The 23,775-nt window shown below is 45.6% G+C and overlaps 1 protein-coding gene across 2 annotated transcripts in view; it reads left to right on the top strand.

Annotated features, from left to right (window-relative positions):
• IFT80 (intraflagellar transport 80) overlaps positions 1-23,775 on the top strand; it is a 1,621,792-nt gene that overhangs the window by 307,574 nt on the left and 1,290,443 nt on the right. For both annotated transcript variants that reach the window (XM_069618463.1, XM_069618464.1), the window contains exon 6: positions 664-773. In XM_069618463.1, the coding sequence (XP_069474564.1) occupies positions 664-773 (110 nt within the window). The remainder of the gene's footprint in view (positions 1-663; positions 774-23,775) is intronic.

Genomic DNA, 23,775 nt, shown 5'->3' with positions numbered 1-23,775 from the left:
ACATGTTACTTTAAGTGTTATTTGGATAAATAGTAAATAGACAAACAGTATTAGTACGTTAGATGTGGTTTTATTTTATAGTATTTAAATAACATGGTTGTCTTCATAAGTTTAGCATTATAATTGCTGCTTTGTTGAAATGGAACAGGTTTAACATGAGCATGCAGTAGGTGTCATATAAAAGTAAACAGTTTCTCTATAAGAAAATGAAAACATTTTCCAGTACTTTAGATTTCTCTTTAGTTTATTAAAAACATCTTGCAGCCACCACAGGACCACCCAGAGAGGAAGTGTTATGGTAAAAGAAACATTTATTTGGAAATTGGATTGTTCTTTCCCGTTTGCTTCTGAAGACAGAATCTTCAGAATGCAGTCAATACCAGTAATTGACTGCACTCCAAATATTCTGATTGGCAGAGAAGTCATTAACAATGTCCATGTGCTAATACTAATTTGAGACATAGCTTAAATATCATTTGGCATCAGTAAGAATCATATTTTGCATACAAATACAATTCCAAATCATGCATGGCTGTAATGCAGTGGAAACATAAGAAATCAGTAGCCACCACGTTATGGAGTAGAACAGATTTAACCGTGTAAGGATGAATTATTTCGAACAAACTACTAAATAATCAGAATTATGTTCCTCTTTTTGTATAGGGACACCAGTTTATTCGGTGGCTTGGGGCCCCGATTCTGAAAAACTTCTTTATACATCAGGAAAACAGCTCATTATCAAGCCCCTTCAGCCCAGTGCAAAGGTGTTACAGGTATACTTTCATGTTTAATGCTTCTATTAACTATTTCTAATGTATCTATTTCCCTTTGTTGGTCTACCTTTGTTCCCTTTTTATGTATGGGAAAAGAAAATGTCTAGCTATGCTATTCAGTCACTCAATTTGGAATGGTGTTCATTAGTTGGTTCTCAGGCACCACGTTCATCCTCAATGTGATATTTAGAGATTTGCTCCACTCTGTCATTTTAAATTGGATAACTGTTAGGAAAGGTTTCTCTTTCAGCAACTTTCTCTCAATAGTTTTTATGGACCCCCAATGTTTTTGCTTTGTTTCATTAACTTAGGACTTTTTGAAGGAAAGTAAAGCCTTCAGCTTCACTTCCCTTTTACTAATTTGTTATGTGGAAACTGATCAGTCCTTCAGACTATCGGTACTGTGAAACTGTTTCCCTTTTATCTTTTTAATGTTTAACCTTTTAATTGCACACAGCATATTACAATGCAGTGCAATGGGGATATCGCCCTAGCTTTTTCCACTTGGGATTTTTGGTTACTTTTAGACAAGCTGATGGCAGCAGATATATTTTAACAATTGTTGTGGGACTTCTAGTGTACAAATTTGCGTTTACTGCATATGGCTTCTAAATGTGGCTAGTGCCCTAAAATGGCCACATCACTAGATCTTTGCTTGTGCTATGGCCCTTTTGTAGTTTGGCCTTCTTTCTGCTTTGCCATGTCAAGAAATCCCATATAAGGTCATCCACTTGCCTGAGTGTGTGGTGCCCAGGAAGGGGACTGGACTGTTTGGTCCCATTCCACATTCATGGTGCCAGTGAGTCTACGTGTGAGGCATGATTGAAACCAGTATTTGTCCCTGATTGGACAACTACTGGCTGTTTAAATGGTGCAGGTCCTTACCTTCGAGGGGATTAGGTCCTCTGACGTATTCCATATCTATGACAGGTAATGTCCACAGCTGTGCTGCTTCGGAAAATCTTTGGCGTCTGCGTCAATGACGTCGATGCGCAGTTCCGGAGGACCTCCTCCGACGGCCGACGTCACCCGATGTGATAAATAGGACGCACGACGCCCTTAGCCTCAGTTCCGTTTTTGCCGCTAACGTGTTCGCTTCGTGAATCTCGGTACGCCTCGACTTGTTGGAGTTTGCTGTTTTCAATTCTTGGTTCGTTGAACCTGTTTGGTTTGTTGTGAAGACCTGTTGTGGCGATGTCTTCTCCGTCTTCAACCCCGTGTCCGGGCTTCAAAAAATGCGGGGACTGTGGGTCCAAGAGGTCGGTCACGGACTCGCCCAACGCCTGCCTCTGGTGCCTCGGGGAGGCCCACGATACGGACGACTGTGTCGACTGCCAGTCGCTCACGGCAAAGGCCTTGCGGGAATGCAAGAAGGAGCTGTCGGTAGGCCGGGTGTGTAAGCCCCGGAAGTCAAGGTCTGCGGGGCTTTCGACGGATGACTTGAGGGGCGACTCTCCGCGTCATAATCGGAAGTCCAGTGGGTCTCCTTCCAGGAGTCTGTCTCGCCACTCCTCTGCCTCTTCGATGCATTCCCGGAAGCGCCGGCATAGGTCGCCTTCCCCGTCCTCTTCTGAGGACTCCGCCCGTCGTCGGATCGCTTATCCCTCCATGCAAGCGAAACCGGAGGAATGGGCTTCCTTCGGGAAGCAGATGCTAGCGATTCCTGTATCGCAGGGCACCGGTCCGTCTGCGCCTCCGAGTGGGGTCGGTCGGCACCGGTCGAGAGACACCGCTCCTACGCCTTCGGGCTGGGGTGGTCGGCACGGCTCGCGGGAGAGGTCCCGCTCGGACAAGGGTAGCCGTTCTCGCCATGCCCGTTCCAGGTCCATGTCCTCGACGCGCTCGAGACCGCGTGATCCTGTGCCGTCTTTGAAGAAGATGTCGACGCCTGTGGCACCGAGATCGTCGACGATTTCTCTTGAGGCCCCGATCCGAGGGGGTCGTCGACGCCGTCGGCGCCTAGGTTGTCGAGAGACACGCTCGGAGCTCCGGCTTCGAGGCCTGTGTCGACGCCGCCGATGTTGGCGGCGCTGCAGCTGAGGTCAACGCTGATTCGCTCGACGTCGACGCCTTTTCTGCCGGCGCTGACTCGTTTGGCGCCCTCGACGCCTTTCGAGGCGGTGGTGTCGGAGGGGCCCCATGGCACAGGGTTTGCCCCTAGAAAGGCTCTGGCTAAGGTCAGGCACTGCTTTGGTCCTCCGAGGTCTTCCTCTCCCCGCCTGGAGTACATTTCTGAGGGTGATGAAGTCTCTGATGGCGGCTTGGTTCCGGTTCCCGATGAACTTATTTCGGGCCATAGCCAGTTTGATGACCTGCGGCAGTCGCTGCATGATGCCAGTGGACTGGACACCTCTCCAGAGGTGGAGTTTTGTAGGCCGGAGCCATTTCTTCATATCGGCACCTTATGTCTCGGGTCACTGAGTACTTGGGTTGGTCGGCTCTCCCAGGGGAGTTCGTTCAGGATGATCTCACGGACATCATTGATCTCGGTCCACCCACTGACCCAGTTTTGCCTTTTCATATGGCTCTGCAGAGAAGGGTGGCGGCGGCTTGGACTGCTCCGGAGAGTCTCCCGGCAGTGGGTAAGTCTTTGTCGCGAAAATACCGTCCAGCCAGTAGTGACCCCTGCTACTTGTCTAGGCACCCCACTCCGGAGAGTTTGGTGGTGCAGGCGGCTACGGCCCCAGCAAAGCAGGCGTCGTATCCTACCATCCCTCCGGATAGGGACGACAAACGTTTTGACGGCTGGGCGAAGAAAGTGTTTTCTTCGGGGGGTATGGCGCTTCAGGTGGCCCACTCCATATGTGCCTTGTCTCGTTTCACACACACTCTGTGGAACTGTTGCATTAGCGGCTGAACATATTCCCGAAGGGGACGAACGGGATGATTTCCTTGCTATGGTTCAGAATGGCAAGGATGCCATGTGTGAGGCTGTTCAGTCGGGTTTCGACTTGGTGGATTGTGTTAGCCGGTCCATGGCGACGAGCACCATAATGCACAGGTTTGCGTGGTTGCGGAAGTCTGGGTTCGCTCCTGATGTGCAGTCCCGGCTCCTCAACATGCCCTTTGACGGTGAACACCTTTTTGGCAGCAAGGCTGACGAGAGCCTTGAGCGGTTGCAGACCTCCAAAGCTGCAGCGAAGTCGTTGGGCGCTGCAGTTCGCCAACCTCCGCCTTTTCGTCCTAGGGGACAGCAATGGAGGGGAGGTTCTGTTCGCTATTACTCGTCCTTCAGTAAAGCGAGGGGAGTTAGCAGTCAAAGAGGCCATCGTAAGAGTGCCAGAGGTGGAAATAAAGGTACTCGAGGTGCCAACGCCGCAGCCGCTGCCACTCGGTCATGAAGCCAGGTCCCATGGGTCGCCGGTTGGGGGAAGGCTGGCGCAGCATCTTGTAGAGTGGCAAGCCAATACTTCGGATGTGTGGGTTCTGGAGATCATAACCCACGGCTACTGTCTTCCTTTTCGGCAGAGGCCTCACGACAATCCACCAGGGAGCCTCTCTTTGAAGAGTCCGGATCCGCTCCTTGCACAGGAAATTCAAGCCCTGCTGGAGAAAGGCGCCATAGAACTGGTGCATGTAGCGGAGAGGAACAAGGGATGGTATGCCCCTTATTTTTTGATATCGAAGAAAGATGGGGGATTGAGACCCATCATGGACTTGCGCGGTTTGAACAAACTCCTCAGGAAGGACAAGTTCAAGATGGTGACTCTTTCTCAAGTCCTCCAGGCCCTACAACTTCAGGACTGGTTGGTGTCTATCGACCTCAAGGATGCTTACTTCCATGTGCCGATCCATCCCAAGCACAAGAAGTACCTGAGGTTCGCGGTTGGCGACTCGCACTTTCAGTTTCGGGTCCTGCCGTTCGGATTGACCTCCGCCCAGAGGGTTTTCACCAAGCTCATGGTGGTGGTGGCAGCTCATCTCAGGAAAGGGGGGATTCACGTCTACCCCTACCTGGATGATTGGTTGATCAGGGGAGCTCTCCCGAGCAAGTCCTGGACCATCTGTCCGTCACCTGACACTCCCTTCACAGGCTGGGCTTCTCCCTCAATGTAAAGAAGTCCCATTTGACACCAACGCAGCGGCTCCAGTACATCGGAGCTGTGTGTCATGATTTCCCAACGAGTTCCCTGATTTAACCCATGTTTCTGTAGGTTATTATTACTCTGTCATTTGAGAGAAGGTATTGTTTCCATTCAGATCCATATAGTAAGTCATGGGAAATTGGGATTCCAAGATGGCCGCCTAGTGGTGTACCCAGGAACTAATCTGTAGGTCTAGTCTTTTGCGACCTCTGTTATAAGTACTCAATTTCTGAGGAGACTCGCGCTTCGCGTTGCTGACTGCCTTGCAGTACGGACGCTCACCGCGGTCTCCGTCGAATTCCAGTCAGAGTTTCCCCGATCTTCGTATTTCCAGTCAGAATTTCCTCGTCCTGTCCCATAGTCTCCTTCTCTGCTCACAGTCAGTAGTTTTCTTCCTTATTTGATGTCCCCTAGTTACCGCGTCCTCCGTTCCAGTCCGAAGCTTTTCCTGTCAGAGTTTTACGCAAGTACCAGTGCCTAGTTGTTCTCTGTTACGAGTGTTTTTGCAACGGATTAGTCATAGTGCATTTTCGCATTTTTGGTTTATACTATACATAGTTGTTCCTTGTGCCAGTGTTTGAAACTCATTTGCTTTGCCAGGTTGTTGTCACACTGCCCAATATGTGCCAAGTTGGGTAGCTGTTGTAGCTAGTAGAACATTCTTTTTGCATATCATTCTGCATTACACTTTGCTGATAGTTATTTAGTCAGTTCCCGATAGGACAGCGCTACACCTCTCATGTCATCTATATTTCCACTATTGCCCTCCAGTTTTGATTGTACTAAGGTCTTCTCACAGCTACACTCATATATGACTATGACTAAATAGGCATTATTTTCCCCTTGTCACCAGTCTCCTTATTTCCTTATATAAGAATACTATTGTCATCTAGACATACACTGTTTTCTTCAGGACATGCGCCCCTGTATGAATGCAGGATGGAGGGCTCACTAAAAAAGCACTTAGGGTGAGTTTTCCTGATGTTGGTTATCATTCTATTTTCAGTACTGGAGAGTTTTCTCAGAACAGGGTAGGAACATTATTAAGGAGGGTTGTTATCTTGTCATCCTTTCTACAGGGATTGTGATTACTGAAGTTCCAGGGAGTTCTTCTGGCGTTCCTGCAGATTGACAGGTGAGCGTTACAGAACGCGAAGCCGCCATTTTGAAAATATCTGCCTGAGCGTCATGGAGACTCCTGAGGTGGATCAGCTGGCTCAGTTATTGGGGGAATTGAGGGCGGAGGTTCATGCCGCACGTTCTGAAACGTGTGCATTGCGTAGGGAGTTAGTGGTTAATAGGGACCGTACAGATGAATTGGCACGCCAACTTTTACAAACACAGGCTAGTCAAGTTCCCTTACCCGCAGCAAATCCATCAGCCCCTGTTCCCGCTACACCCCAGGCTCCAGTCCAAGTAATTGTTCCTGGAAGCATTCCCTTAGCTCCTCCTGAGCGTTTTCTGGGGGATTCTAAGAAATTTGCTGTGTTTATGAATCAGTGTAGGTTACATTTCCTCTGTCGTCCAGGAGTATTTCCCACTGATCAGGCCAAGGTGGCCTTTATTTTATCTTACCTGGGGGGTTATGCTGCGGATTGGTCAATTCCCCTAGTCAATAGAGACGACCCAATCTTGAGGAATCTATCAGAGTTCCAGAAAGAAATGGAAAAATTATTTGCACAACATACCCAGGGTCAAGCCCTAGATAATGAGCTGCTCTCTCTCCGACAGGGAAACCAAGAATTGTTGGCTTATGTGGCAACCTTCAATAGACTAGTAGCAGAATCCAATTGGCCCAATGAAAAAAGAACAACCTTGTTTCACAGAGGTTTGCAAAGTGAATTAAAGGATGTCTTGGCTCAAGTAGTCAACCCGCCAGATGGTATTGCCGACTTTATTGACCTTCCTATCCAGTTAGACCAGCGACTGCAAGATAGAAGAGTGGATCGTTCTCGTTCCGAAAGTCGGACTTATTTTGTGCGCCCAAAAGAAAACCCAGTAAGAGCTGGCCCGGATACTCACCCAGAACCGATGCAGTTAGGGGTTGTTAGGGGGCCCATTTCGCAGCTTGAGAGGGACAAGAAGCGTCAACAGCAATTGTGCCTTTACTGTGGCAAACCTGGACATTTCCTAAGAGATTGCCCTCTGAAACCTCCAAGAAAACCTATTGGAGGCATCAACCAGGAAAGAGCGAATCAGATTTCGGAAAACTCCAGTGCCCGGCAAGTATAGAGGTCAGCTTGTAGAGCATGAAACAGGGAGTAATGACCTCTCACTTTGTCTTTCCAATTATCTTATTTAGTCCAGAACAGCCCACTAAGATGCATGCTTTACAAGCCTACATAGATTGTGGTGCCATAGGGAACTACATGGATTCTAAACTGGCATGCAAGTTAGATCTCTTCCTTGTGGACAAATCCGAAGCAGACAATGTATCTACAGTAGATGGTACTCCTTTAGCTTCTGGGCCAGTCACACAATGTACGAGGGACCTTATCATGCTTTGCCAGGAAAGTCATAAAGAGAGGATAACATTCGACCTTATAAGTGCTCCACAATTTCAAATCATTCTAGGTATGCCTTGGCTCGAGAAGCACAATCCCACTATAGATTGGCGCTCCAGATCCCTCACCTTTGCTGCTGAATGTGAAGACTCCTGTTCTATGGTTGGTGACCTAAAGAAAATTGTTATTGAGAAAGTATCTACTGACTCAACTCTTGGATTGATTGGAAGTTTACCCTCGGATTATAGGAAATTTCAAGAAGTTTTTGAAGAGAAATTGGCTGAGGTATTACCTCCTCATCGTCCCTACGATTGTCAGATTGACTTACTTCCAGGAGGTCAACTTCCTTGTAATCGAATATATTCATTAACAGAGAAGGAGGATGCCCATCTGAAGAAGTATCTAGATCAGTATTTAGCAAATGTTTTCTTTAGGCCTTCTAAGTCCCCTGCTGCCTCTCCTCTTTTTTTTGTACCGAAAAAAGAAGGAGATCCCAGGACTTGTATTGATTATCGTGCCTTAAACCAGATTACAGTCAAGAATCGGTACCCCATTCCGCTCATTTCAAATTTGTTAGATCAAATCAAGGGCGCCCAGATCTTTACAAAATTAGATCTTCGAGGTGCATACCATCTCATTCGAATAAAAGAGGGTGACGAATGGAAGACTGCTTTTCGCACCAAATATGGCCTGTTTGAGTACCAAGTGATGCCCTTCGGATTGTGCAATGCTCCGGCAGCATTTCAATGTTTTATGAACAATGTCTTAAGGGATCTGCTGGATGTATGTGTTGTGGTCTATATTGACGATATCCTGATTTTCTCCAGAAACCACCAAGAACATGTGAAAGATGTTACAGCTGTGCTTCAAAAACTACAAGAAAATTCTATTTTTGTGAAGCTAGAAAAATGTTCTTTCCATGTTTCCGAAGTCGAATTCCTGGGTTTTGTACTATCCTCTCAAGGTGTCAAGATGGACATGCGAAAGGTGGAGGCTATACTCTCCTGGCCGGCTCCAACGTCTGTGAAGGGAGTCCAAAGCTTTTTGGGTTTTGCTAATTTCTATCGTCGCTTTGTGGATAATTTCTCTCAATTGGTACACCCCATTACGTCCTTGCTTAGAAAAAATAAAAGATTTGAATGGACCAAGGAGGCTGAGGAAGCTTTTCAGAAATTAAAAACCAAATTTACTGAGGCTCCAGTACTGAAACATCCTCAAGCTGACTTACCATTTGTCGTGGAAACTGATGCCTCAAATGTAGCTATGGGTGCTGTTCTGTCGCAGCGCAATCCAGAAACCCAGGTCTTGCACCCAGTGGCATTCTGGTCGAAGAAACTCTCTCCAGCTGAACGCAATTACACCATTACAGACAAGGAGTTGTTAGCCATCAAGAGTGCCCTGAAGGAGTGGAGACATTATCTCTTGGGAGCTCAGCACACGATTACCATCCTCACTGATCATAGAAATCTCCAGCATTTACGTTCCGTTAAGGCCCAATCTGCCCGCCAACTGCGATGGGCCTTGTTCTTCGCAGAATATGATTTCATCATCACGTTTAGACCTGGAGTACGGAATGGTAAGGCTGATGCGTTATCTCGAATTGGCAATGGAGAGGAAGCGTTTGTCTCTTCTGCTCCCATGAATGTCATCGCCGGAGAAAGAGTCCTGGGTTTATTGCACAATGAAGAACCATATTTCGAGAACCTGAAGAAAGAAGTTAAAGAAATCGTTACTCGGGAAGAGCTGCTGACATGGGTTAATCGAGGAAATCCATTCAAGGTCCAAGATGAATTACCTTACTATCAAGATCGAATGTATCTCCCTACAGAGACAATGAGACAACAAGTAATTTCCAACTACCATGGCTCCCTCATTGAGGGTCATCCCGGAGTGACCAAGACCTTAGAGAAGATCAAGAGGTACTACTGGTGGCCAACTTGGCGTAAGGATGTGACTCATTTCATTCAAACTTGCGGAATTTGTGCACAAAACAAGAATTCAAAGAAGAAACCAGCCGGTCTTCTGCAACCTTTAAATGTTCCACCCAATCCATGGCATACCATATCTATGGACTTTATCACGGATCTGCGGTCATGTGAAGGTTACAATACCATCCTGGTGGTGGTAGATTTATTTTCGAAGATGGCTCATTTTGTGCCCCTACAAGGGATTCCCACCGCTGCTGGCCTGGCAAGGAGTTTTTTAGAAAATGTTGTTAAACTACACAGGTTTCCTTCCATAGTCGTTTCTGACCGGGGGAGTCAGTTTGTTTCCAGATTCTGGAGAAAGTGTTGTGACCTGGCCCAGATTAATGTTAGACTATCCACTAGTCACCACCCACAAACGGATGGTCAAACGGAGCGCACTAACCAGACCCTGGAACAGTACTTACGCTGCATGCTTCATCAAACTAATGATTCCTGGTTAGACATTTTGTGGGTGGCAGAATACGCTTACAACAATTCTATCCACTCTTCTACTGGTCTCACACCGTTCTATACCTTGCATGGTCGACATCCTCGAACATCTGCATTTGATCCTCCAGATCCACTAGAAATGCCGGCAGTTAGGAACCTTCACGACAAGATATTAACCGCAACCAGGGAGGCCCAAACTAACTTAGTGACGGCTAAGGAATCCCAAAAGAAGTTCGCTGATCGACATAGAAGTACTCCTCCTAGTTTCCTAGTTGGTGACTCTGTCTGGTTGTCTTCCAGAAATCTGGCCTTAAAAGGTTCTAAGAAGTTTCTTCCCAGATATTTAGGACCATTTGTCATTGAAGCTGTTATTAATCCAGTGGCTATGAGGTTGACACTCCCGAAGAAAATGAGAATACATCCAGTTTTTCATGTCTCTCTATTGAAACCGGTAGAAGCAGAGACACGTTTGCTACCAGTCCCACCCCCAGTGGAGGTTGAAGACGACCAACCAGAATTTGAAGTCAGGGAGATTTTGGACTCCAAGATAATGCATCATAAATTATTTTACCTGGTAGATTGGAAGGGTTATGGTCCCCTTGAGAGATCTTGGGAACCTTTGGAAAACATTCATGCCCCAAGATTGGTAAAAAGATTTCATCGCAACCACCCAACCAAGCCGGGAAGGAAATCTTTGAGGGGGAGTACTGTCATGATTTCCCAACGAGTTCCCTGATTTAACCCATGTTTCTGTAGGTTATTATTACTCTGTCATTTGAGAGAAGGTATTGTTTCCATTCAGATCCATATAGTAAGTCATGGGAAATTGGGATTCCAAGATGGCCGCCTAGTGGTGTACCCAGGAACTAATCTGTAGGTCTAGTCTTTTGCGACCTCTGTTATAAGTACTCAATTTCTGAGGAGACTCGCGCTTCGCGTTGCTGACTGCCTTGCAGTACGGACGCTCACCGCGGTCTCCGTCGAATTCCAGTCAGTTTCCCCGATCTTCGTATTTCCAGTCAGAATTTCCTCGTCCTGTCCCATAGTCTCCTTCTCTGCTCACAGTCAGTAGTGTTCTTCCTTATTTGATGTCCCCTAGTTACCGCGTCCTCAGTTCCAGTCCGAAGCTTTTCCTGTCAGAGTTTTACGCAAGTACCAGTGCCTAGTTGTTCTCTGTTACGAGTGTTTTAGCAACGGATTAGTCATAGTGCATTTTCGCATTTTTGGTTTATACTATACATAGTTGTTCCTTGTGCCAGTGTTTGAAACTCATTTGCTTTGCCAGGTTGTTGTCACACTGCCCAATATGTGCCAAGTTGGGTAGCTGTTGTAGATAGTAGAACATTCTTTTTGCATATCATTCCGCATTACACTTTGCTGATAGTTATTTAGTCAGTTCCCGATAGGACAGCGCTACACCTCTCATGTCATCTATATTTCCACTATTGCCCTCCAGTTTTGATTGTACTAAGGTCTTCTCACAGCTACACTCATATATGACTATGACTAAATAGGCATTATTTTCCCCTTGTCACCAGTCTCCTTATTTCCTTATATAAGAATACTATTGTCATCTAGACATACACTGGTTTCTTCAGGACATGCGCCCCTGTATGAATGCAGGATGGAGGGCTCACTAAAAAAGCACTTAGGGTGAGTTTTCCTGATGTTGGTTATCATTCTATTTTCAGTACTGGAGAGTTTTCTCAGAACAGGGTAGGAACATTATTAAGGAGGGTTGTTATCTTGTCATCCTTTCTACAGGGATTGTGATTACTGAAGTTCCAGGGAGTTCTTCTGGCGTTCCCGCAGATTGACAGGTGAGCGTTACACTGTGCTCGACACGTCCCTGGGGCATTGTTATTCTCCCCAGATGAGGGCTCTTCACATTCAGCAAATGGTGCACAAGTTTCAATTTGCCCAGGATCTCCCAGCGTCCTAGTTCTTGAGACTGCTCGGCCTCATGGCATCCTGCATTCTTCTAGTGCCAGAGGCTCGTCTGCGTATGAGATCTTTGCAGTGGGCACTCAATCTCCAGTGGTCTCAGTCCTCTGGCAGGCTGTCGGACCCTGTTCAGGTGCCGCCCTCGGTGGCCCGGGACCTTCTGTGGTGGTCCATCGAGGGCAATCTGATGAAGGGGGCCCCATTTTGGCTGCCCTGGCCGGAGGTGACGATCGTGACGGACGCATCCCTCAGGGGATGGGGAGCTCATGCCAACGAGTTGACAGTCAGCGGTCGTTGGTCTCCGTCGGAGTCCAGACTCCATATCAATCTGTTGGAACTGAGGGCCGTCAGGCTAGCCCTGAAGGCTTTTCTGCCGACTGTGCGCAGAAAGAGTGTCCAGATTCTAACAGACAACACGGTGGCCATGCACTACCTCAACAAAAAGGGGGGGCAGGGTCACTTCCGCTGTGCAGGGAGGCGATGCAGCACGAATTCTGGGCCATCCAGCAGGAAGTTTCGATCTCGGCTGTTTACCTGGCCAGAGACGACAACTAGACGGCGGACCCTCTGAGCAGGCAGAGCTCGATCTCTCACGAGTGGGAGCTGGCTCAGGAGATTCTCCTGGAGATCTTCGCCCTTTGGGGGACCCCTCAAGTGTATCTCTTCGCCTCCAGTGTCAACCGGAAGTGCGAAAGGTTTTGCTCGCGGGAATTTCCTCCAAAAGGAGCCTTAGGAGACGCGTTCGTGGTGGAGTGGTCATTCCCACTGCTGTACGTGTTTCCTCCAGTCCCCGTCATCCCGCAGGTGCTGCGGAGGTTACGGAGGTTCGGTTCCCGGATGATCCTCATTGCTCCGTCGTGGGCCCGGAGGACGTGGTACCCGGACCTTCTCGACTTGTCCATCTGCCCTCCACGTCGTCTTCCCTACCGAGACAATCTGCTCTCACAGGAGGGGGGGGGGTCAGGTTCTCCATCCAGAGGTCGGATCCCTCAATCTTCACGCTTGGCTTCTGAAAGGTTGAGGTATAAATATTGGGACCTCCCTGAAGACGTGATGGTGATGTTGCTCTCGGCCAGGCAGCCGGCAACTAAATCTCTGTACCGTTGCCGTTGGAGAAAGTTCTGCGACTGGTGCAGAGTTCAGAATGTGGATCCTTTTGAATGTGACATTCCCATGGTTCTGTCTTTTTTGCTTTCTTTGGTCTACAGGGGCTTGCAAGTGGGGACCATTAAAGGTTACCTGGCGGCGCTGCCCATATTTCAGCGCTCGTCTGAAGAGTGTTCCTATTTTAAAATCCCTTTAATTTTGCAGTTTTTGAAAGGGCTCACTAATGTGTTCCCTCCGTCACCTTTTCTGGTGCCAGGTTGGGATTGGAACCTTGTTCTTAAGTTTCTTATGGGTGCTCCGTTTGAGCCTTTACATTCTTGCCCTTTGAGGCTGTTAACTCTGAAAACTGTGTTTTTGGTTGCGGTTACTTCCGCTCGCAGAGTGAGTGAGTTACAGGCACTTTCAGTTAAGCCACCCTTCACTGTGTTTCATAAGGACAGGGTTGTCCTTAGGGTTCGTCCTTCTTTTCTTCCGAAGTTGGTTTCGGACTTTCATTTTGGCCAGAAGGTTGTTCTTCCGGCGTTCTATCCTCCTCCACATCCTGGTAAGGAAGAGGAGAGGCTCCATAGGCTTGATCCTAGGAGAGCGTTGAGCTTTTATATTTCGCGCATGTCCCGGGTCAGATTGGACTATCAACTTTTCATTGGTTACGCTGGAAAGCGTTTGGGACAAGCTGTGACGAAACAGACTGTCTCGTTGGATTATTTTAGCTATCTCCGAGTGTTACCGCTTGGCGGGTAAGGATCCTCCGGCTGGCTTGCGGGCCATTCTACTAGGGGAGTGGCTGCATCTACTGCTCTGCAGAGGGGAGTTCCTATTCGTCACATCTGTGATGCAGCTACCTGGGCTTCAGTACATACTTTTGTATGTCACTACTCCCTCGATTCCATCAGAGGGCAAGATCTGGCCTTTGGCAAGGCAGTTCTCTATTCCGCAATTTGATTGGGTATGCTAAATTTGTATTCTAAATTCTTTCCCACCTCCTTGCTTGGTACTGCTTTGGGAGTCTGTCATAGATATGGAATACGTCGGAGGACCCAATCCCCTCGAAGAACAAGTTACTTTCTTACCTGGTAACGTTCTTTCGATGGGATGGTCCGACGACGTATTCCATATCGCTCCCTCCCTGCCTTTCCCGCTGCAGAATTTCTTTTCCGATTGCAGCTTGCGTTCCGCAAGGCCTTGTGTGTCTGACTGGCAGAAAACTGGTGGCACACGTTCTGGGAAAAAACTATAACTCAGGCTATGGGCGTCGTGCGTCCTACTTATCACATCGGGTGCCGTCGGAGGAGGTCCTCTGGGACGGCGCATCGACGCAGGGCGCAGACGCCAAAGATTTTCCGAAGCAGCACAGCTGTGGACATTACCTGTCATAGATATGGAATACGTCGTCGGACCATCCCATCGAAAGAACGTTACCTGGTTAGAAAGTAACTTGCTCATTGGTGGGCTTGGATTTATAGGCTGGATTTTGGATAGGACGAGGACTCCTGCAGCCATTTCTTCAGATCAGCGTTGGAGCCAAGAATCCTTTGTAGATGAACAGCTGACTCAAGATCCGCATAACACCACTGAAGCAGCTTTCATCCCTTCCTGCATCTAGCTTGGTAAAGTTCTGTTGGACTATTGGCTCTTTGAAGATCCAGAGTGGTGCTTCAGCCCTTGGATTAGTGGCACTATAACTAGTCTTGATGCCTTCTAGAGGATCCAGCCATGCCGAGTTTTCGGAAGAGTCCCTGGATCACCCGGTGGACTGACCAGCTCTCTTGTGGGCTACCTCGCCAGAAGCATCGTCGTTCCGGGGTTGCACCTGGCATTTTCATGCAAATTTCAGTCTCCCAGCATCAAGGTATCCTGTCCTTGTGAAGCTTCTTCAACTCTGAATGGAAGGACAACAGCCGCCGTCTGTGTGCAGTGTCCATCACTGGAGCTCACCTTTGCCCGTCCTGTGAAGTGTCCTCAAGAGTCCTGCATCAGTGAATCTTGCTGTTTTTCCTCGCCAAAGATTGCATTCTGCATCTGGACCTGACCGGAATAATCCTTTCAACCGCAGCTCCTGGGCTCCTCTCACCAGAACCAACGGCAGGAAGTTCAATCTTCAGTGGCTCCCAGTTGACCCATCAAGTCATCTGGGAAAATGTCAGTGGGGTTAATAAACACAATGTATTTGTCTCCTTCGTAGGATAACATTTTGAACCAGTCCCTTTGTGTCCTACCATTCCACTTCACTGCCTTTTGGTTGTCAAACCTGGGTTGTCCCTTCCGAAAGATAAGAACACAATTTACTTAGCTACTGCCATTGTTGAATGTCTTCTTTGAATCCATCACCAACACAAGTAACTCGCCTGCAACAGCAACGTTCTGAAGAGAGGCATTTTGGCTCTTGTGACTTGGACTGCTAACGTTAGGGAAAATCACTTGTGACTTGGTGCTACCTTTATTTTAATTTACTTACCTCCTGTGATGATTGAATGCATTTTAAGTACCTATGGTAAATCTATGTATGTTTATTATTGAGTATTGTGCGATAATATCACCTGTTGGATTCATTTTTTAGTGTGTGTTTAAGGCCTAAAATCAATATTTGTCTAAATTGAATTATTGTGTGGTTCACTGTATGGGGTCTATATTCATTCATCCCAATTTATGCTTTAGCTGAGTTTTTTGTCAAAATGTTTTTGCCGGAAAAACTAATCAACATTTTTTTTAAATTATTTGGGGCGTTATCCCCAAACCCTCCTTCCCTTATATTTATTCCCTGTCCTCCCACCCCCTACCACTTATATGCCCTTATCACCCGCCCCCTCCCTATTTTCTGATGAGTTTTTTTGCAGGCTAAAACAGGCGATGAATGGACATTGTACCACTGTGTGTACTCATTGTAGACCCCTGACTCCAGTCGCACTCGCTAGAGAATAGCCTTGACTGCTCTCCATTGCTTCCTTGGTTGAAATTTTGGCTAACCTATCCGAGTTCCCTGTTCACTATAACTCGGATGGCCCCCTAAAATCTGTCCACCAGGTCAGATTGTAGAAATCCATCTTAACAATAACTGCAGTTTATTAGCTGCTCAAAACTAGATATTAAAGTCTCAGAGTTGTTGATCAACAACCCCTTTTTCTTGCATGTTAAAAGGAATGGGGAAGCATAATCATAGAACTTTCAACTTATTTCAGGTGAACGAGAAGAATGCAATACACTTTACAATAATGGCCTTTGGATGTGATCTCTCTATGGCTGGACTGAATATCATATTCAGTTTTCAGCCAAATCCAAAATAGTTTGTCAAGTATTTAGTGGCAATGGCAGAGAACTTCAACCAAAATGACTGCTAAATTCCTGAGCTATGGGCCACACTCCAGAAATCCTTTGATATTGTCATTTTTAAGTAGAAGCAAACTAGAAATTGGGCTGCTCAGCGCAATTTTGCAAACAAAACAATCCAGGCATTGTTGGTAGTCCCCAGGTATTTGGAGAATTCACTCTTCCCCATTATTTATGTCTGACTTGCAATGTATAGACTCGGGAGACCAACTAGGCTGTCAATGACAATGTCAATGGATCCCCCTCCCTTCCTGCACTTATTGAGCCTCCTATGATGGAGCTAGTGCTGAGCTGAGAAGTTACAGCCCGACTTAAGTCACAGCTCATGGCACAAGTCGGTCCATTGCGATCCATTGGTGGAATAAAGTGGAGTGAAAGGTAAAGCTGAAGAGGCCTTTCATGTGAGTGGTGACATGGGACCTGGTGCGCTCGTTTTTATTAGTTTTTTTTAATGTATTTTATTGATTTTCAAAAAATTTTATAGAGAAAACAAGAATAATAAAGTAACTTACAAAAAAATATATATGTATATGTGTGTATATAAAACTAATGGGAGAATTAGAACATTAGAATCATTGTTAGAAATATGGATATCGAATTCTAGAACCTACAGCTCCAGGGAATGGCAGCTTGAGGGCTGAGCTCCTGAGCCCTGTACTTATCTCTCTGTTGATTTTATAATATGGCTGAGAAAACACCAGAGAATCTGCAGCCTTCCAAGAGGCAGAAAGGGGAAGAAAGGGGAAGGTGACAGAGTAGATGGCGAGAGCAGAGAGGACAAAGTCTTAGGCATTCTAACCGTAATGACTACTGACATTGCTGAAATCAAGGCCAAACTGTTTGCTTCAGAAGAGACATATGGTGAACTGACTTCCAAAGTCACCTCTGTAGAGACTCATTTAACCATGCTGGATGAGGATTCAAGAAGGATGGCTGAGCAAATAAGAGAGTTACAAATACTAACAGAAAAATTGAGTTTGAAATGTTCTGAACAAGAACATTTCTCACGTAGAAATAATGTGCGCATAGCAGGATTTCCAGAAAATATTGAACAAGGATGCCCCACAGAGTTTTTGGAAAATGCCTTATTCAAGATGCTTAAATTGGATCCGAAAACCCCACTGGAAATTGAGAGAGCTCACAGATCCCTGGGACCCAGGCCCGCCATTGGTCAGAGGCCAGGAAACTTTATTGTTACATTTTTGAGATTTCCAGTGCGAGAATTAATTCTGAGACAAGCTCGTGAGTTAAAAGACTTGAACTGGGGAGGTAACAAAATTATGATGTTTGGAGATCTTAGTAAAGATGTTGTGGCGAAAAGGAGAACATTTAATGTAGCCAAGGATAAATCTAGAAGTAAGCATCTGAAATACTATATGCTTTTTCCCAGCAGTGTTGAGAGTGGTTTCAAACGGACAAACTCATTCATTCACTGATTTCCGTAGTGCGGAAGCCTTTCTCTCTGATCTGGAAGTTGAACCCATGGAAGATTCAAACACACAGAGGAATGGATTGCATGGGAAGAAAACAAGATGAGACCTTTGGTGTGTGTTTTGCTACTGTTGGCATTTGTTTGTTTATTTACTATATTTAATAGGTTTCATTTTGCTTTAGTTATATCTTTGCCAATGCCGTTAGGACTTGTTTTTGTTTGGATTTGTAACTGGAGGCACGCGACTTTGCAACAGAAATATTAGAGAAAAGGACCTGATTGGCGTATGCAACATGATGTACGTGATGAGGAAGGCGTGGAAGTTTAATGGAGTCTTGCCGAAGTCTGAGCGTATTGTTCTTCATGCACTCACTGACTATGGCGTGAGCGCGGCAGCTGGAATAAGATCCTTTGCTGGATGTGGATGATAATGAGGTGAGGAGTAGAAGTGAGGCTGGAGTCTGCATAGTGCCGTGTGGCTTATGCTGGGACTTTATAGATTGTATTGGTGACTGTCGGGTGGTCGTCCTCGCATTAATGACCTCTGATGGGATCGATCTAACTGTACCTGTAATGTATGCGGGCATACGCTCTTTCACCATCCCGCCCGTATATGGTACTGGAGTCTGGTCACTGCCAGCACACGAGCTAGCTCGGCCTAGTTCTGATGTGTGTGTTCCTGCACGGCTTCTGCACGGCACCCCGTTATCAGAGTGCAGTGTACTGTGCCTCACAGGACCTTACCGGTGCTCTGCTCACCTGATTCCGTGATGCACGCGCTATAGTGATCCCCAAACCAGCCGCGGTGGATTCTGGGCTGTTGCCTGGCAACAGAAGCGCAGGCCCGGTCAGTAGACACTGAAGAGGGTCTTCCCTCGGTGCCTAATGCTGCACTGCAGAGCACTCAGCGCAGGCCCAGTCAGTAGCGCAGGCCCATTCAGTAGACAATGACTTGTGGCGGGCTATTAATGATTGCAGCTTTCTTCGCTTCTGGCAACCTGAGTCACTTCCACTATCACTGTGCACCATTTTTAAACATGGATTCTGGAACTTCTCCTTTATGAATGCTGCGCCACTTTTACTTATTGCACGCTGCCAGTCCCTACTTGGATGCCACTCCTCTTCGCCTGTGTTTCCCGCATGTTCATTCATTATCCAACCTGTGACTTGGTTTTGGTTTGATGCTTTATATCTATCTGCTGTTTGCCTAGCAACCAGGATGGTATTACTGCAAATTGGGTCTTAATTGGTTTCAAGGAGTATGGCTAGTATCTGTGCCCTTTGGTGCAGTGGACACATTGGGTGGCTTTGTAGTGCTAGTCATCCCCCCAGGCATTATGTCTAGTGTACATCGCTACAGGCCAAATTGGGCCTTTTACAGGTGCTTGGGTGCACAGCCTACCTCCATAACACATGGCCTGGCCTGAAGGCGTAACTGCAGGCTCAGCAATTAATGGGCAATGCCCACTGGACATGGAATCGAACTGTAGTGACTAAGTGATACAGTGACCATTTCAATAAACTTGCACTCTAGATTGATTTACAAATATTTATGACCAACTGTGCATGCAATTTGATATTTGGAGCTTTTGGGATTTGATGTGGTTTACAATACTGGGTGTCTTTTGCGCCCTGACACTTCTATTACTTATATGTTGTGCACCAACATGTTGCGGTGGCTGTGATTATTCAGTAGGGCTGTGTTCGTTATTAATGAGTCTCAATAGATGCGGTCTTGTTGTTGGTGACTTATTTCTCTGGTACAGTGTAATGTTGTATTGCTTTGATTGCAGTATGTTTATGTGCAGTGGGCTGTCTGACTATTGGACAGTGTATGAATGGGGGTGTGGATTTGAGTGGGAGGTTACTATTTAAAAGTGGTGGGCTGAATCCAGGCGGAGGGGTGGGGGGTGGTAAAGATTCATTGATGTGATCTTGGGTTGTGGGTTCCAGATGTATGTCTGGTGATTGACATGTATTGGTGGTTCTGTGTGCAAGTACTCAGTATGTTTGGAGATTGTGTTACTTATATGGTCGCTCATTTGATGATGCTTGCTATTTGTACTAGGGTTTAGTTGTTGAGTGGGCACGATCTATTGTCCCATGTAATGATCTGATTGTAGACTTTTGTGGATGGGATGGGTGTGAGGGATGTTTAAGTGTTTTAGATTTGGAATATGTTGGATTGTTTGACGGTTACTTAGGAATATGCATTTGTTCTGTTGTTGACCTGAACATTATCCATCTTAGTGTGAAGGGGAAATATGATTGTTCTAGTATAGGGTAATACAGTTATTTTGGCCGTTTGTTGCTGCATATTAAGTGTAGTACTTATGCCTCTACATAAATGCACTATGTTGGGAGTGTGTTGAGGGGTTGCTTCGGAAGTTTATTGTGATAGTTTGAGTAGAGGTTTTAATTTGGAGAGAAGGAATTTACTGATGATAAAGATTTTGTGGGCTAGGATTCTGGAGGAGATGGGTTGGAATGTGCTATATGCGGGAGGGACGCACGCTCATATGAAATCTGGAAGTTGCATCCAGATGCTAAAACGGTTTTGTACTTTTGATGGTTTGTTTGTACTTGTGTGTTTTTGTTTTGTCTGTTGTTTTGTTTTTGGTCTTTGCGGGTTGTTTGTTGGGGATCCTCAATATGATATGATGGTGGATTGGGATGTTGGATTCTTAAGTATATATATCATTGTTTGGTTTCAGTGCTTTCTTGTTCAATGTATGGCAGAGCACTACGCAATGCTGTTTCGAATTGTTAATAGAATTTAATCATTTGAGTAGATTACTATAGTGTGATGGGGAATGCTGGCGGCTTTGACTTGGAACATAAAGGGTCTGAATTGTCCGTGTAAGTGTAGGAAAGTTATGGCGAGACTGTGGAGAGCGAGAGCGGATGTTGTGTTCTTGCAGGAGACGCATCTAGTGAATGAGGACAGTCATCTTTTGCTTAATTCGAGATTTCGTAAACAGTTCTCTAATTGTTATTTGTCTAAATCGAGAGGGGTCAGCATTCTATTTACGAAAGGTTTGCAATTCAGTGTTGATAAAGTGGTAATGGATGGAGAGGGGCGGATGATTTGTCGATATCCAGTGTTGTGGTAAGAATATCACATTGGGGTGTATTTATGGTCCGTGTTCACCGGGTAAGTTATTCTTTACTGACGTTTCACGATTACTCAGTGAAATGCATGGAGACACGATTATTTTAGGGGGGGGGGGACTTTAGAGATTATAAAATTGGTTGGACTAGTCAATGTAGGTACACTCATTTTGGTATTTGTAAGGAGTTTGATTTGTTTCTTACAGAAGTTCAGTTTGGTCGATGTCTGGAGAGAAGTTCATCCTTCTACGAGGGAATATACATTTTATTCTCCAGTGCATGATGCGTTTTCTAGGATAGATTATATTTTAGTGACTGATAAATTGTTAGATAAAACAATTGCTGTGAATATTAGGGAAAGGGAGATCTCGGACCATGCTCTTATGGACTTGCAGGTGATCATGGATCGAGAAATTCCCACATTTGTTAGATGGCGTCTTAAAGTGGGGGTTTTGGATGATGGGGAGATTTGTGACCGCATCCAGACATTAAGGGAGAGGTATTTTGGGGAGAATGAAGGGTCGGCGGATTTCAGGGTGGTGTGGGATGGTTTTAATGCTGTATTAAGAGGGGAATTTATAAGTAAAACTGCACACTTGAAAAATAAGCATTTGCGTGAATTGAAATGTATGGAAGACAGACTGTCGGATTTACAACGAATATATGCACAGTAAGGTATGGTTAAGGATAGAATGGAGAGGTTACAAGCTCGGAAGTTGTTGGCAAGTAAGACTGACTTATTGCCTGAGATGGGCATTTTTTATACGAAGCAGACATTTTGGGAATGTGGGGATAAGAGTGGGAGACTACTTGCTAGTAGATTGAAGGGAATGACGGAGAAACCATTTGTTCAGTCTTGTGAATGAGCATGATGGTGTGGTGGTGAAGAATGTTGATATTTGTACGTGTTTTAAGGAATTTTATGAGAAATTGTATCCAGAGGATGTGTTCCCATCTCAGGTGGAATTGGAGGATTTCTTTATGAATTTGGATCTTCCTAAGTTAACACTGGAGAAAAGCAGGGAGTTGGAAATGGAAATTGAGGTGGATGAGGTTTTGCGGGCTATTGAGCAACTTGGAGTAGGTAAATCTCCGGCAATGGATGGTACTCCTGTGTAGTTTTACAGGAAATTTAGTACTTGTTTAGCTCCTACTTTATGTAGGTTGTTTAATATGTTTATACGTTAAGGTGATTTGTGTCAGTCGATGTGTGAGGCAATGATTACCTTGATACCGAAAGAGGGGAAGGATCGAAAACATTGTAGCAATTATCGACCCATTTCCTTGCTGAATGTGGATGTGAAGATATTTGCTAAGGTTATGGCTAATAGGTTGGAAACTTGTATAGGGAAATTCATTCATGAATCCCAAGTGGGGTTTTTGAGAAACAGGTTTGGCTATGATAATATTAGAACTTTGATATAATGAGTTTGAAGCAGGTGGATTTGTCAGACACAGCCCTGATTTTTTATGGATGCAGAGAAAGCGTTTGATAGAGTGAGTTTGATGTTTTTGCAGTTTACGATGGGAAAGATGGGATTTGGGAGTGGATTTCTGGGGATAATCAATTGTCTTCAGGGTGGTGCCATGGCAAGGATCTGGGTGAACAATGTTTTGTCTGAGACCTTTGAGCTAACTAGAGGGACAAGGCAGGGATGCCCTTTGTCACCCTATTTGTTCAATCTTGCTTTGGAGCCATTGTTGGCATATATACATGGGGAGCAAGGTATTAGGGGTCTAACATTTGGTCATTTGGAGGTTAAAGTTCTTTCATATGCAGATGACATGGTGGTGGTTGTTACGAATACTGAGCGAGGTAGTGTAGTTCTAAAAAGTATCTTTGATAGGGTGGGTAAGTTGTCGGGACATGAATTGGGACACAACGGAGGTGTTTCTGATTGCTAGAACTTGTGTGTGTGGTTATTTTCTGGATTGGCATTGTAATGGACTGAGTCTCATGTGAAATATTTAGATGTTTACCTGACTAGGGATGTGAAAGAAATGGTGGAATTCAATGTAGAAAAAGTAGTAGCTGCCTTGGGTAAGGATATTAGAAGGTAGGAACGATTACCGATGGGGATTTGGGCTTAAGTCAACGCTATTAAGATGACTCGTTTTCTAAAGGTACTTTGTTGTGCAATCTTTGCCTTTGAAATTTTCGAAAAAGATGCTGACTAGTATTGATAGAGTTTTTCAAAACTTTCTCTGGGGGGATAAGAAGAGACCAAAGATTCCAAAGTTTATTTTGATGCGTAGTACTAAATTCAGAGGTTTTGGGTACCCAGACTTGGAACATTATTATAAAGGGTTTATTTTAAAAAAGGCAGCATACTATTTTTCAGTGGGGAGTGGGCCAGAGCCCTTTTGGGTGCAAATTGAAAGATGTAAATTGAATGGTTTTCAGTTACATGCTATTACTTCAATGGGACACCTGCCTGGAAGGGGTAGTAGACTACCGACTATTACTGTAACTAAGGAAGTTTTGGTTTGGTGGTTGAGTATTTTTCAGGGGAACTTGTACTTACATTATGGGGCCTCTATTTGGCTTAATCCGAGCTTGCAGATTGCCAATAAGCCCTTATATTGGAGAAGTTGGGTCTCGAAAGGGATTTTATGTACCAGGGATGTGATACGGAATGGTCGTATATTGTCATTCGAGGAGTTGCAAAGGGCGTTTCATTTAGCAGGGAGGGAACTGAATAGGTTTGTGACATTTAAAGCACTATTGAGTGAGAGATTGGCAATATTGGCAGGGTGGTCAGATTCTTATGTCGTTGCCACAGATGGTAAGCACTTATACTGACTTGATTCTGGGAGGAAACTATTGGAGAGGTGGAAACAGGAGTTGGGATGTGATATTACAGAAAAGGAGTGGGAATCTATGTGGGGTGTAGGGTATAGAAATAGGTTGGATCTCAGGTTGTGATTGATTCATTTGAAAGTGTTAGGGCATCTGTATTGGACTCCACTACGTATGTATAAATTAGGGCTGGCTGGTGATGATTTGTTTTGGGGATGTGGAAAGGAGAAGGGTACGTTGATTCATGTGTTATGGTATTGTTCTCGGGTGTTAGACTT

Source organism: Ambystoma mexicanum, chromosome 10, assembly GCF_040938575.1.
Source record: "Ambystoma mexicanum isolate Mex_15411 chromosome 10, UKY_AmexF1_1, whole genome shotgun sequence".
In the NCBI taxonomy this organism is placed as follows: Eukaryota; Metazoa; Chordata; class Amphibia; order Caudata; family Ambystomatidae; genus Ambystoma; species Ambystoma mexicanum.
The sequence above is the reverse complement of the archived record's forward strand: the minus strand, read 5'-3'. Positions and strand labels throughout refer to the sequence as shown.